The sequence below is a fragment of the Asterias amurensis genome, chromosome 11, assembly GCF_032118995.1.
Source record: "Asterias amurensis chromosome 11, ASM3211899v1".
In the NCBI taxonomy this organism is placed as follows: Eukaryota; Metazoa; Echinodermata; class Asteroidea; order Forcipulatida; family Asteriidae; genus Asterias; species Asterias amurensis.
In genome coordinates this window covers 8,824,948-8,839,297 of record NC_092658.1, presented here as the reverse complement: position 1 = coordinate 8,839,297, position 14,350 = coordinate 8,824,948, and the positions used below count along the sequence as shown (strand labels likewise).

The 14,350-nt window shown below is 38.0% G+C and overlaps 2 protein-coding genes across 2 annotated transcripts in view; one reads left to right on the top strand and one right to left on the bottom strand.

Annotated features, from left to right (window-relative positions):
• The first annotated feature begins 20 nt into the window (after positions 1-20).
• Positions 21-3,317, top strand: LOC139943704 (protein BUD31 homolog). The gene is made up of 4 exons (XM_071940448.1): positions 21-220; positions 982-1,104; positions 1,557-1,723; positions 2,180-3,317. The coding sequence occupies exons 1-4, from the start codon at positions 127-129 to the stop codon at positions 2,228-2,230; spliced, it is 435 nt and encodes a 144-aa protein (XP_071796549.1). The 5' UTR covers positions 21-126; the 3' UTR covers positions 2,231-3,317.
• Positions 3,318-10,600: 7,283 nt separating this feature from the next.
• The window catches only part of LOC139944080 (transmembrane protein 184B-like), a 28,930-nt gene continuing 25,180 nt past the window's right edge, over positions 10,601-14,350 (bottom strand). The window contains exons 5-7 of the mRNA XM_071941035.1: positions 13,415-13,584; positions 12,543-12,775; positions 10,601-11,227 (exon numbers count right to left, since the gene is read on the bottom strand). Of these exons, the coding sequence (XP_071797136.1) occupies positions 10,955-11,227; positions 12,543-12,775; positions 13,415-13,584 (676 nt within the window). The 3' untranslated portion in view covers positions 10,601-10,954. The remainder of the gene's footprint in view (positions 11,228-12,542; positions 12,776-13,414; positions 13,585-14,350) is intronic.

The window sequence follows — 14,350 nt, the reverse complement described above, 5'->3', positions numbered from 1 at the left end:
CACCGCTTGGTGGCGCTAGACAGATCATATATCTTTTTGTGCGACGGAGAAGAGAACGAACTTGTCCGCGATTGTGCTTAAAAAATTCACAGTTTTTCACAGACCAGTGGTTTATATTTAACAAAAATGCCCAAAGTAAAACGATCTAGAAAGCCTCCACCCGAGGGATGGGAGTTAATTGAACCAACTCTTGAAGAAATTGAGCAAAAAATGAGAGAAGGTAAGTAAACTTGTTCTGTGTTGTTGTGTTGTGACGATCCAATATCGATGAAATTATATATTTTTTTATGCAGCTAAATTGTGTTCAAAGAGTAACACTAGTCAGGATAGTCAGTACCAACTCGACCTTTAAAACTAGCTAGTACTTTCCAAGACGGCCGCTTAGTATTTCAAATCAAACAGGCCATCAGTTTGAACCCACCGTAAACTTATTTTATATCTATTTGTTGCATGAGACTCATGAGACTTGAGAGGGTCGGAGACGATAGCGGAACGAAACCGAAATTAGGATTAGGCATTCACTTTCACTAAATATTGTTTTCTGAAACAGATGGTTACACGTGTTTGTTGAGAGCATCACGATAGATTCGGGAAAAGCTTCTAGGCCAGTCCAAATTAAAGGATGGATTAAAAAAAAAAAGGATGCGGCCCCAAAAAAGATGCGGGCGGGGACGATCAACTTGTATTTTTTTGTATTTGGCCTTACTGGGTCCAGGTCAGGCCTGATACTTCACAGATGCACATATTAATAGGTGATTGCCTTGCCTCCATGCCCCCTCCATGCCTTGGTGCCCTTTATAATTTCCTCATATAGAGGATAGGTGCCCTTTCTTAACACAGAGAAAATGCCTTGGTGCCCTTGCCCTTTCAAAAACGAGGCATACAGGCCTGTCGTGGGTCTATACAAATACAATGGTCAATAAATAACTGAATGGCGCACCTATAATATGAGAATTTTAATGATCTTATTTATCTTCACAGCCGAAACAGAAACCCATGAAGGGAAACGAAAGGTTGAATCTCTCTGGCCAGTCTTCAAAATCCACCACCAGAAGTCCAGATACGTCTACGATTTATTCCACAAAAGAAAGGCAATCAGCAGAGGTGGGTTCAAGTTGTTTTTTTGTTTTTTTTTTGGGGGGGGGGTGTTTGTTTATATGATCTTCCTAACAAGGCAAACTTCCACAAGGAGATATACACGCCAAGCTGGCAAAAGAAAATCTCTCTCACACAAACTGTTATAATGTCTATGATTATTAGTTGCACAAATCAAGAAATTGTGGTTCAGTAACTAGACGACACTACTTTTTCCAGTCATTGTGAAATTTGTACACTCCACACAGTCATCTGATAGCGCCCTCTTTTTACTCAATAATGTCAGTTCATGCTTAAGCACAGCTAAAATAGTCTTATATCTTATATCTTATATCTTATCTTATATCGCATGCTTAAACATGGTCATGTGATCTCCTCTTGGCCAATCTGAATGGATAAACTGTCCCAGGTATTATGATTAGTAAATATCAATGCTTTCAATGTTTTTAATTCGTAAACAGAGCTGTATGACTACTGCATCAAGGAAGGCTTTGCAGACAAGAATCTGATTGCAAAATGGAAGAAACAAGGCTATGAAAATCTCTGCTGTCTTCGCTGTATCCAGGCTAGAGACACCAACTTCGGCACAAACTGCATCTGCAGAGTTCCAAAGAGTAAACTGGAAGAGGTGAGAACAATGTCTGGCTCTGGGAAGTGAGTTTTGTCAGGCAATGTGTGCATTGTGCTCTCAAAGTCGCTTCATGAGTGTTAAAATGGGAAACATTGGAAAATGTCAATTTAACACAAGAAGTTTATGAGAAAGTAGATTATGCTGTTGCAAACTGCTTACCAACCAAAAGGACAGTATAAGTGTTTTTGGTCTGACTTTTCGACCCTATCAGAGTCTTTAAGCCTTCATGAAAGACTCTGCTAGGGTTGAAACGTCAGGACATTAATTATTTTGTACATATCCTGATGATAATGGTCTATAAGGGAAACACTGAAATTCTGACTACATTAGGGTAGGACGTGGGGGAGGTAGGTTTGTAACACTGTTCGTTCTGTGGGTTTGCTTTTATCAAGCGATCCCCCAAAGGGAGAATGTATTGCTAATACTTTTATTTCTATTTGATTGTTGTTGCAGGGACGAATCGTCGAGTGTGTACATTGTGGATGCAGAGGATGCTCGGGTTAGATGCCTGGATTACTCCAAACTTCTAGATATTAATTATTTGCACCAGGAGGATACCCCCCCAAACACCCACACCACGAAGCTAAAAAACTGTTTAAATATCAAGGACATTGGAGAGTCACCTCATCAATAGTTAGCCTTGTACAGGACTGTGCTTCAAACATTCACTTCTCCCCATTTTCTTTGCCCTTGAAATTTATCAAACATCTTGTATAAAGTACCCACAGATAACCAGGTAAACATGTAAGATCATATTCTTATATTTAAGACGATAAATCTTTTAAAAGTTCTTCTTATTTTTGGGGGGCACACATGACACTGTCAGTGATAAAATTTCAAGTGTCATTATCAAACATGAATCGGACTACTCATTTTTGGTCTGCAATGCTAAAGAAGTATCCAATGATAATGTATAGTTACAGTGTTATTGTTTTGTTTTTCTGTTTGAACATTGAGTATGACATCCTTGTATACCATTGGTCGTTGAAAACGTCAGCCTATATATTCAAAATTTTGGCAAGTTGTGGCCCGAGGGGTCTAGAACACCGAACTCAAGTTGTAATGTTCTGTGGGTTTGGGTTCCGGTCTTGATACTTGTATCCGTCAGCAGAAACTTTACCATTATTGCTTTGTCCTTTGAATGGGATGTGTAGCTGTTGCCCTGTGTGTTCAGTAATTCATGTTGAACAACCCAGTGCACTCACATCATTTCTAAGCTATACCCTTCATAAAGATAATGAGCACTATGATGAGACGCCTGTGATAAAGTCCCATAAAAAAAACTTGTACTATTATAAAGTTGTCTACTTTCTAGAAAACAATCGGAAAACCTTTTTACATGTGTTGTACGGGTCAGGATTTATGTTGTCCTTTCTTGGTATGATTGAATTAAGAAACAAATTGTTTATGCAATCGTTGAACCAGTGACATTTTGAGTTCACTTTAGCCTAGTAAAAAACAACCAAGGATTATTTTGAGAATGTTTGTCCATTTTAGTAGTTTCCTTTTGTGAAAATACTGGGTCAAATGTTAAGTGGTTTTCTCTTTTAATAATGGTTAGATAATTAAAGTTATTTGTGTTTTAAAACAATCTTGCTTGTGTTGACTTCTTCTTCTTCCTCTTGCGAGAACAAAATAGTTTAGATTTCTAAAGTACATGTACTGTGAAGCACCTCTCTAGTGGTCTCATCCACTTCCAATAGCCCAGGGATGCCATTTGGCGGTTTAAAGGCAGTGGACACTATTGGTAATTACTCGAAATAATTATTAGCATAAAACCTTACTTGGTGACGAGTAATGGGGAGAGGTTGATAGTATAAAACATTGTGAGGAACTGCTCCCTCTGAAATGACGTAGTTTTCGAGAAAGAAGTTAAATTTTTTCACGAATTTGATTTTGGGACCTCAGATTTAGAATTTGAGGTCTCGAAATCAACCTTAAAACACACACAACTTCGTGTGACAAGGGTGTTTTTTTATTTCATTGTTATCTTGCAACTTTGACAACCAATTGAGCTCAAATTTTCACAGTTTTTTTGTTATATGCATATGTTGAGATACACCAAGTGAAAAGACTGGTCTTTGACAATTACCAATAGTGTCCAGTGTCTTTAAAAAAGGGGGTAGGTTTGGAATAAGCTTGAGTCTTGGACTGTTTACACTTGGCACAACAACAAAGTGGGGTTAAACATGCACCTGACTTTATTCATAACATTGATAATCAATCCTGATTTCCTTCGATAGATTAAAGTATAATCTTAAGGCTACTCTAGTTCAACGAGTGTATTATACACATGGGAAGATCCAGAAACTGTATACAAAGTCATTATATGACAAGAGGCAGTTTTTCATAAAAAGTAGTTTACAATACCAGCTCTCACCATTAGTTTTGGACCCAAAATCGGATCAATGATTAATGAGTGGTTGTTAAGAGACTTATGTAGGGCATGCGCACTGAAGTGCGACATCCGAGTTATCCCGAGTTATTGTTTTGTTATAACTGGTCCACTCTGCGCTTGGCTATGAAAACGGCTATTGGTAAGCAGCGATGCGATCATGCCCTGTAGGTTGGTTCCAAATAGTCAACTTGCGTAGACCAACTAGACAGAGTTTGGGCAAACTTAGTCAAACTATGGTCACCGATAGCCCTTACGTGAGACAGCGCCCTCACTGAGGTTAATCGAGAGCTATCGTTGGCTGAGCATTGTGCCAATGCAAGGGGGTCGACTACCTACATGTAAGTTGCTGATTTCAAAATAAATACCCACAGTAAAATTTTTGCACTGAGCCAGTAACCCAACAAACAAACAAGTCCTGCAGTCGAATGATTTTGAAAAAAAACCACAATGTTTGAAGATTTACTAATGGACTCTTAAGCTTTTAATTCTAAACATCCTCCTGAAGTAGACTAAGTATTTTTTACCAATGAGTAACTAAATCAAAAATCAAAGATTTCATGAGTTTAAGTACAAATGCATTCATAAACAGTTTGCTCCCTTTTAAGTACATATACAATTGTAACCACACGATGCTTAAACCCTTGTTGAAATTAACTTGTGATCAATAATACAATTACATTAAATGAGTGGACCATTACAAAATCCCTGAAAACTACATGTACGATGTAAGAATGATCATGGTATGTCAAGTGAGGCATTTATGGTGGTCGAACGGTGGCATGCCCACCCCACCCCCCGCCCTCCCCCCTCCCATACCCCAAAATGGGTAGATTTTTAGACCCCAAATTATTAATATGTATAATCAGAGTTATTTACAGACGTAACAATAAATGCAGGTGTGATATATGTACTGTAAACATAAGTTTGATTTTGCCCCCCTTAAGAGTTCGACGGATGGTTCTACAGCACACATTGATGAAGGGTATAACTAAAACATCTTAGACCATTACCCTTCGGAATTACATCACAAAACACATTGGTTTCTATGCAGACTAAGACTAAACTACACATCAGTGTTAAACATGTAGGCCTATACAGTCATCACTACGGATAACCTGCGACCTTTGACATTTGACATGCCTATTCCTTGTGAAAGTTCAAAATCTAAGCAGTTTCCACACCCCTCTTCCTGTTATGACTGAAACCTGTGGGAATGCACAGCTCTGACTCATTTTGTTCTGTAGTAGTCATTGCGGTTAGCACAGATTCCTTCTGGCTGCTTGACGGTGGTACATTATGATGTCATGCTGTTTACATACACATGGACCTTTCAAGAGAAGTTCTAGAGTGTTTCCTGCTGGGCCCTGCGTGTTGTCCTAACATCAAGCCCCTTGCATATAAAACCATTATAGCTGAGCCCAGACAATTGAAACACCTGTTATATACACTGTACACATTTGTGTCTAAACCAGTTGCCAAATAAGTGTGGCACCGTCTTATATCATGACCAAAGTGACAGTGCTTTCTTAATGTTTTGACCTTGATCTCAAGGGTCTACAATGGTCTATAGTAAAAAGCAAACATACTTTACAAGAACCTGATAACAGATTTAGATGTATCCCACTTCACAGATAACAAATTTATAACAATGTACCGTTGTGGAATCTGCATCATGAAACGCCATGTTACGACTTGTTCAACCAGCACATCCCTTTTTCACACTACATGTATATGCCTTTTGTAAACCCTGTGATTTCATATGACACATCTATACCGTTTGAAGTTTCCTTTTCTATACAAGTGAAGTAGGTCAACAGATGCCCACTTCAACCTCATTTCCTAGTGCCGATTGCCCTGGCATAAAGCCAGTGTATTAATCATGGAGGCGGTGGCTAAGCTCAAACTATCCTAGCATATCATTTAGAGATTCTTTTAAACCCACCCTTACCCAGGTTTTTAAACTCTCCTTAAAGACACTGGACACTATTGGTAATTGTCAAAGACCAGTCTTCTCACTTGGTGTATCTCAACATATGCATAAAATAACAAACCTATGAAAAATTGAACTCAATCACTCGTCGAAGTTGCGAGAAATAATGAAAGAAAAAAACACCCTTGTCACACGAAGTTGTGTGCTTTCAGATGCTTGATTTCGAGACCTCAAATTCTAAATCTGAGGTCTCGTAATCAAATTAGTGGAAAATTACTTTTTTCTCGAAAACTACATTACTTCAGAGGGAGGCGTTTCTCACAATGTTTCTCTACTACCAACCTCTCTCCCTTACTCGTTACCAAGTAAGGTTTTATGCCAATAATTACTTTGAGTAATTACCAATAGTGTCCAGTGTCTTTAAGCTGTGAATTTCATTCCATTACCACTAGCAAAACCTGCTTTTTGTCCCAACATCAAGCCCCTTGCATAGCCGAGCTCATCAGACATTTCTGCCGAAAATCCTGTTTACAAAACCTTGTGTTCAATGTCAAGTGCACAAGCCTATCCTGTCTTCCATTTTTTGCATATAAATATACACAAAGAAATGGACCCCAAATTGTGGATGGCATTTTGCAGAGGTGCATTCCACATCTGATTTTCTTGCTGAATTTGACCCCCCCCCCAAAAAAAAAAAAAAAAAAAGAAAAAAAAAAACGCTCCAAAAGCCAAGAGACCAAATCCCACCACGCGATTATTAATAATAAATACGCAACATGCGTTTATAATCTCTCCCTGAAATAAAACCACAATATATTTCCCACTTCGTACTGATCACCCTTAGACCTACATGTACCAAACACCAATAAAAACCTCTATTATGGTAACAAGTATATGATTCTTATACACAGTCCCTCTGTATGATACACCTAGTATTTATCTATCGCATTTAATAATATGTTATCGCACAAGACTTGACCAAGTTAGACTTTCCTCAAAGCGGTCTAAACCCAAAGGTAATCCAACAGCTGCAAAACACAGTGCAGAAACCCAGAAAGTGCAGTCATCTTGCAGAACTGGAACTAGATGGCGCACAAACTTGAGTGATTTAAAGGCACTGGTCACTATGGTATACCGGTCACTATTAATAATTACAAAAGAGGTAATTTCTCACTCAAATATTTAAAGACTGAAGGCCTGAAGCTTTTTATTAGGCATCTGAAAGCACAGAAACGTGTGCAACTTCGATGACCAATTGAGCCCAAATTTTCACAGGTTTGTTGTATGCATATGTTGGGACATACCAAGTGAGAATACTTGTCTTTAACAGTCACCAAACGTGTCCAACGTCTTTAATTTCTGTCATGTGCATCGTGCAAGCGGGCAGCAGGACCAAGATGACACAATGGATTTAGTCCACAATGAAAATTCAGACTTGAGTCAAGTCTACCTTGCCACCAGCTATACAATGTTACCCATGGTTATATTTCAAATAAACTAAATACACCTTTCATACATGTTTCAGATTAACTTTTCACTTTTTAAACACCCCAAATTATTATATGCCACATTTTGTAATACTTTCTTTCTAAATAACAAAACAGCACACAAGAAATATAACAATGTATTTTCTACATACCTACACACATACCCATAGGTTGGTTATACCTCTCAACTAAAACTAGCTACCATTCGACACCCTACAGATAAAATATCTATAAATTATATTATTTTAATATGATTTGTACATTTCATTCACAGATTTCTCCCTCTTTGGCAAATGTGCATTATTTTATCAAAGCAAATTAAGAACTCAAAATTTAATAGGAAATCTCAATGGTTGCCAAAATGTGAACTATAAAACACCCGTCACTGCATGGGTGTACGGCAAAGACTAAAATTACGACCATGTTCTAATAGATGTAACACACTTCATGAGGACTGGTTTAAAAATCGACCGATCCATTACGACCCACCCACCATCTCAACAGCCAAGTAACTGCGCCCCCGGGTGGTTCGCAAACCGTTCACTGAACATATAGTAGAACTAGAGGGTGTACAAAACCAAATCACACGGCCAAGAAGCATTCGAGAAAATGGTGCCGACTCGTCATATACCAGTTCACACAGCCAAAATTTTGTAAGTGGACATAGTAATTTGTACACATAGTGGGACAGCGATGTTACGTGTTTGAAATAACAAGTGCTCCCTCTAGTATCTATGGGTGCGTTCGTTTAGCTTCCCTGGGTCGACCCCGGTGTGTGGAGTGTTTTTTTTCTCAGGACGAACGTGTGCAGATAATTACCCATGTTCGTCCTAGAAAGAAAAAAAAAACGCCACACACCAGGGTAGACCCAGGGGAGCTAAACGAACGAACCCAATATGACTTTATGCCACAGCAACACTCTAAATGCACAACGCAACGATGCAAATAACGAAAAGTTGTGTTCATTCTTGGAATCAAACATGCCAACTTTTGAAGGTGAGCTGTCGTTGGGATTGGCCAATGCTTCAATGGTGGAGCTTAATGGATCTCCTTTGAGACCTTTGGATGTTTTTAATCAGACTACATTGTATCTCAATTACACAGGTTGCATACATCACACAGTTAACCATAATAACCTATTTACATCATTCACAATAACAGCTGCATGCTAACGGTCTATACAGTTGTCATTGCAGTTTTAAGTACATTGTAGGTAGTCATGTGATCTAAACTACATCATTAAAACTAAACATGAATTTCCACAGTAGATGGGTTTTTTTTCAGCAGCTCCCTTGGTCTCAAATAAGTTGTGTTTCCTAATCTAGCCTTGGCTGTCTGGAAAACGGGTAACCAAAGTTAATGTCAATTTAAAAACATGGTATTAAAATACTGTTTACAGTCAAATGACACCAAAATGGTTCCCAAAAGAAATTCAGACAGATATGCTAACAGTGAAGGATGTGGTCCCAGCCTAGTGCCCCTCCCTCCCAGACAGCCGACTGTATACTGGGTGTGGTTCCAGCCTAGTCCCTCGCCCTCCCATACAGTTGACAGTCCAGGGCATGTTGACCACCTCTATCCCACAAAAGACGCCATATACGCTACTACAGCACTAATCTAATGCCACAAAGCCCTAAGGTACCAAGTCAATGCGTACTATAGTGAAACGATTGAATCAGACTATTTCCTGAGAAGGAGGTTGCTCACTTCCTCTTTCCCATACTTAAAACTATGTACATTACATACATTTATATCAAAGATAACCTACTGTACATATATTACACAAGTCTGGATAATTCTAACAAAAACATCCTATTTTATAGTCTATTAGTTAACCCACTTGGGCCACCCTGTTCTCTTAGAATAGCACATTCATATTTACATTGTGTTTCAAACTTTATATCCATAAGAACTTCTTTAACAAACGATATTTTTGTTTCCTGTACCAAATTGGGTTGGTTAGGTAAAACATTTTTTTTCGGAAAGTTTTTACAAAGTGCAAGCCGAGAAATAAAGCAAACAATAATCAGGAATTCATGCTTAAGAATTCAGATTTGACAAAATATTTCAGTAAAGACTTTGATTCTGGTGATATAGTTGTAAACCATTCAGACAGACAGCAACATTTTTTCAATTTTTTCCTTTGGCATGGTTGCCTCCAAAGTTGCCTGAAAATGTTACCGTGTGACCAGGCCTTAAAGTTTGTAAATATAACAAAAAGTCCAGTGGATACAAATTCTGCCCTTCAACAAATAAATAAACAACTGAAACATAACACCTTTGTAGTTTTACTTTAGATACAAACTGCAAACCTTTTCTCAAGTAATCAAAATATATAAATCCTAAAATACTTGGTATTACCACTTGGATCCAACAGTATCAATATTCAAACTGTCCAATTTGATTTATCAGTTTTTTAAATTTTATCAACTAATAATTATTTCAGATTTGCTGGAACAATTAGACACAAAATTATTTAAAAGAATTAAAAAACTTCCAACATTTTGAGAAATATTTGATATTATTTCAAAAATATGGTTTTAAGTACAGTTTGTGAGCCATAATAAGTACATATACATTGAGGTTTTAGAGTAACAAAATCGCAACAATATGCAACATGAACGGACAAAATAAGTACATTGTTAAACCCTGATACTTTGGGAAACCTTGTGGAAAAAAAAATGTATAAGTTAAATTACCATGTCAAAGTCTGTATTTTTAGTTTTGGTTCTTTAAAGCGGAAAACTTCAATGCCATACAGGTGCATTTGATAAGTTGTTTTCATTCCGTTAAGTGCTTTGGCAAAACATAAAACCAATGATATTACATGAAGGCAAGGCCATGGCCTCCGTTGACCCTGGTCTTTGTATCTGTAGCTGCCCCTAGTCTTGGCCTTAGTGCCCCTTCAACATATTCCCACAGACGTTCATATTAAAGCCTCCACATTCAGGTTGAAATTCCATGCTTTTCTTTAAATCATTGTCGTTAGAGAATGCAAAAAAGGTGGTCTCCTCATGCGACGGACTGACTCCCCCCCCCCCCCCCCCTCCCCAGGGAATTCCATTTTAGAGGAGGTACAGACTCTCTACATTACCATAAAACTATAAGTTTAGGTATAAACTGGGCTGTATCTCTACACCTTTGATATAACAATGTTCGCCTCAGTGACACAGGGTGAGGACCCTAACGCTGGACAGAGAAGAGTGGAGGGCTGCCACCAAGTCCCGTTGGTGTAGGATAGACTACGCCCTCACATCACATAACAATCCATTTGTGTCTTTAAAATAATTTACATGGCAAAGAGAAATCAATGCAAACCCAAACTTCATGATAAGACATCACAGGCTTGCTTTATAAACTCGAACACAATGGCAAACAAGTGGAACGTGCTTAATTCAAACTAAAAACCCTGTCTAAAACTCATCATCGGAACTCAGAAGCCCAGACTTCTCATTCTGACTAGACTTGCTCGGGAATCTTGGTATTCTAGGTCCCACTCCGCCTCCTCCTCCTCCGCCCTTTGCGTTGATGCTCCCCTTGACTCCGGGAGTCTTGTGGTTGTTTGACTCGATATCGTCCTTGGTTCCTTGCTGCATGTAGGTCTGGTAGGCTGGAGAGAAGTTGTGAATGGTGTCTTGGAACATGTCTCTGGGGTTCACTGTATCCTTCAAGTTGGAGGAAATGCTCTGGACAAGAATACAATGTCAAACAAATTTTTAGTATTTTTGTTAAAACAAACAAAATTGTGGATTTTGTTGCTAAATGTCAACTGTGTCCAGCATTAAGTTATTAATTCATGTATTTATTTATTTATTTATATATTGACCAAACCAATAGTCGACGAGCCGCCAATTACAGGAAAAGGATAATAATATACAAAAGAATTCACATAGCTTATTATGTATAATTAACAAGAAACATGTAAAATATTTTTGGAAAGAATATAATGAACAAAAAAACCTAAAAAACATCTTTGGAAAGAAAATAAAAGCAACTAAACAAATTAAATAAATGACATTGGGGAAAAGAAAAAAAAATAAGCATGCACAAAATAAAACTGTGAAAATAGTTAAAATTCTAATTTGAACTTGAGAAAGTACTGAGTGCACAGTGACACGATGTGACATCGGTGTAAGGGTAAAAAACAAATAATAAATTATGTTCTTTATCCCTGATTCAAATTTAACATTAAACTGCTCCGGTGCCCGCTGCTAAAACCCAGGATTCGAACTGCCTCTATCCACCATCAAGCTCGGTGGTCTAGTGGTAGGACATCTACCTGGTCTAGTAATGCAATGGTCTTGTGTTCGAATCCCATCTAAATGATTTGCCTGTGGATCTTGTTCACAGAACTCAGGAAAGCACCGAGTACACAGTGCATATACACATCGGTGTAAAAATTTAACAACAAATTTCATTGGTTATTAAATGTCATATGCAAAACTACCATGGAAGCTACAAAAAACATCATAATTTTAAAATTTCAGCTGAATGCAGTGTCTACTTGCTGAGAAAACAAAACAAACTGTCACTGTATTTTTACAAGAACATTGAATCCAATAACATTTTAACGAGGTGACAGAAGGAACCAACCATCTCTCTGGCAACAGTACTCACGAAATGGACATGAGTTGTTTCTCAAATGGTTTGGGGTGAAAATATATCCGCACCATATTACTTTGAAGGAAATCATTTCTAAAAATAGTTTTTACATGTACCATCAACAGCTGCAATGCTTTTCACCACGTAAGTTTTTATGGTTGTAAATTGTTTGAGTATTAACCCTTCTGTGACCCTAACACTGAGGTGCCTACACTTGACCTTTATCATGCTGACACCATCTTGGTCATGTTCCTCATATTGAATAACAATAATAAATGCTAATAATCATTTTAAAAACAGGAACCAGACTATTTTTTTCTTCCAGCCTCGGTTTGGTTACATTGATATCAATGGGGGAAATTCAAGATGGCTGCACCGTGATAACGGTCTATAGTTTACCTGCATGGTAGATGCTCTAGGTCCCTCTGGTCCATCAGAGAGCAGGGTACACTGTTCATATGTTGAGTATGGGAAAGCTAGGTGCAGTCCAATAGCAGCAAAGAACATCTCCACACAGACCAGGAAATTCTGGTAGCCAGCTGAGACGGTACCGGCCTGCACGGTCTCCCCTCCCCCTTCTACTTCCAGAGGTTTGATGGCACCGCCCACTTCCAGAATAGCGAGAAGAACACCTACAAAACAACATCCATTTTTATTACACTTATGACTAACCTTATTTTCATTTGCAGTATTATCCGCAGTTAATTACAGAGATTGAATTGTTTGCCATTCTCCTGAAGACGATCAGAGCATACTGATTGAAACGTTGAGTTGTCAACAACCAGTTCTTCTAAGAACCACACTACTCCAAAGAGATTTTCACACAGCGCTAGTGGCTTTTTCATACATAATATCAACCTCTACCCTCGCAGGTACCCATTTATACCCCTGGGTGAAGGGAAGCAATTATAGTAAAGCATCTTGCTAACGGACACAAGTGCCATGACCGGGATTTGAACCCACAATCTGATGACTATAACCACCAGGGCCAAATAATCATGGCTCTGCTTACCGAAAGCAAAAAATCGCCGTTTACGGAAGCAGGGAATTCTTCGCTTACTTCAAGCGTATTTCATGGGTTAGCAGGGAATGTTGGCTCGTACGTATGCACACTCCATGTTACTAGGCACTCTACGCTTACACAGCTAGCATTGTAAGCGCAGAATTCAGTGGTAAGCAGAGCCATGAAATTGGGCCCAGAACTTTAATTCAATGATCTTTATCATTCGGCCATGACACCATACCCTGAAGACACTATCTGTAGAACTCACCTTGCCAGAAAGAGACAAAAATGATGGACTTGACCATGAAGAATTTGGGCACTGGTCTAAAGGAGCTGAGGAGATCCCGGGTGGCAAAGTAGAAGAGGAACATGGCGTACAGGGCAAGACTCACCGAGATGTTATAGATGATAGTAATGTACAGATAACCATCACCTACACTGTACATAGGAAAAACAATGGCATGAATGTTAATGTTTGAATTAAGGATTCCAATATATACAAAACAGCAGAGTTTCTAAAAAGAAAAAAGAAAACAATATATCAAAAGAGAACTTAATCATGGAAAATTCCATAGTGCATACTGTGTAGCTCACATTACACTGAGCACAGGAGTACACATTTTTGAACACTTTTTTTTAGACTGGAATCGCTAGATGTGTGGAGATTTGTTGCAATTTATCTCCAAATGATAAACTCGCTCAAGTTTATAAAATATCATTCCCATCGCAATTTCTACTTTATGTGGTCAATTACTACAAGAGTAACCCTGGAAATATCCATTGAAAGTAAGGGTTTGTAACTCTTAATGGTTAGTAATAATAATTTTGTAATCACTTATTTCTAAATACACCATTTTACATAAAATCTCAAAACGCAACAAAATACACAGTAAACCAGTAAGTCACGAGACAAAATGGTTAACTAAGTATTCATGGAGTTAACGCACACAATGAAGAAGTAAAAACACACAATCGCTAAAACACCTTGTCATACATTACAAATTGCACAAACACCAGAAAAATATAAAGACAACATTTTTTAAACATTTTTTTTCACAGTCTAATTGTTTATAATATAAAATATAAAATATATAAGAAAAAATTAGTTGGACTCGTTGGAAAGTATAAACAAATTTGCATGTTCCAACTTTGCTACTCATACATGAATAAGGCCATAAATAAACCCAGGAGTGAGAAACATTCC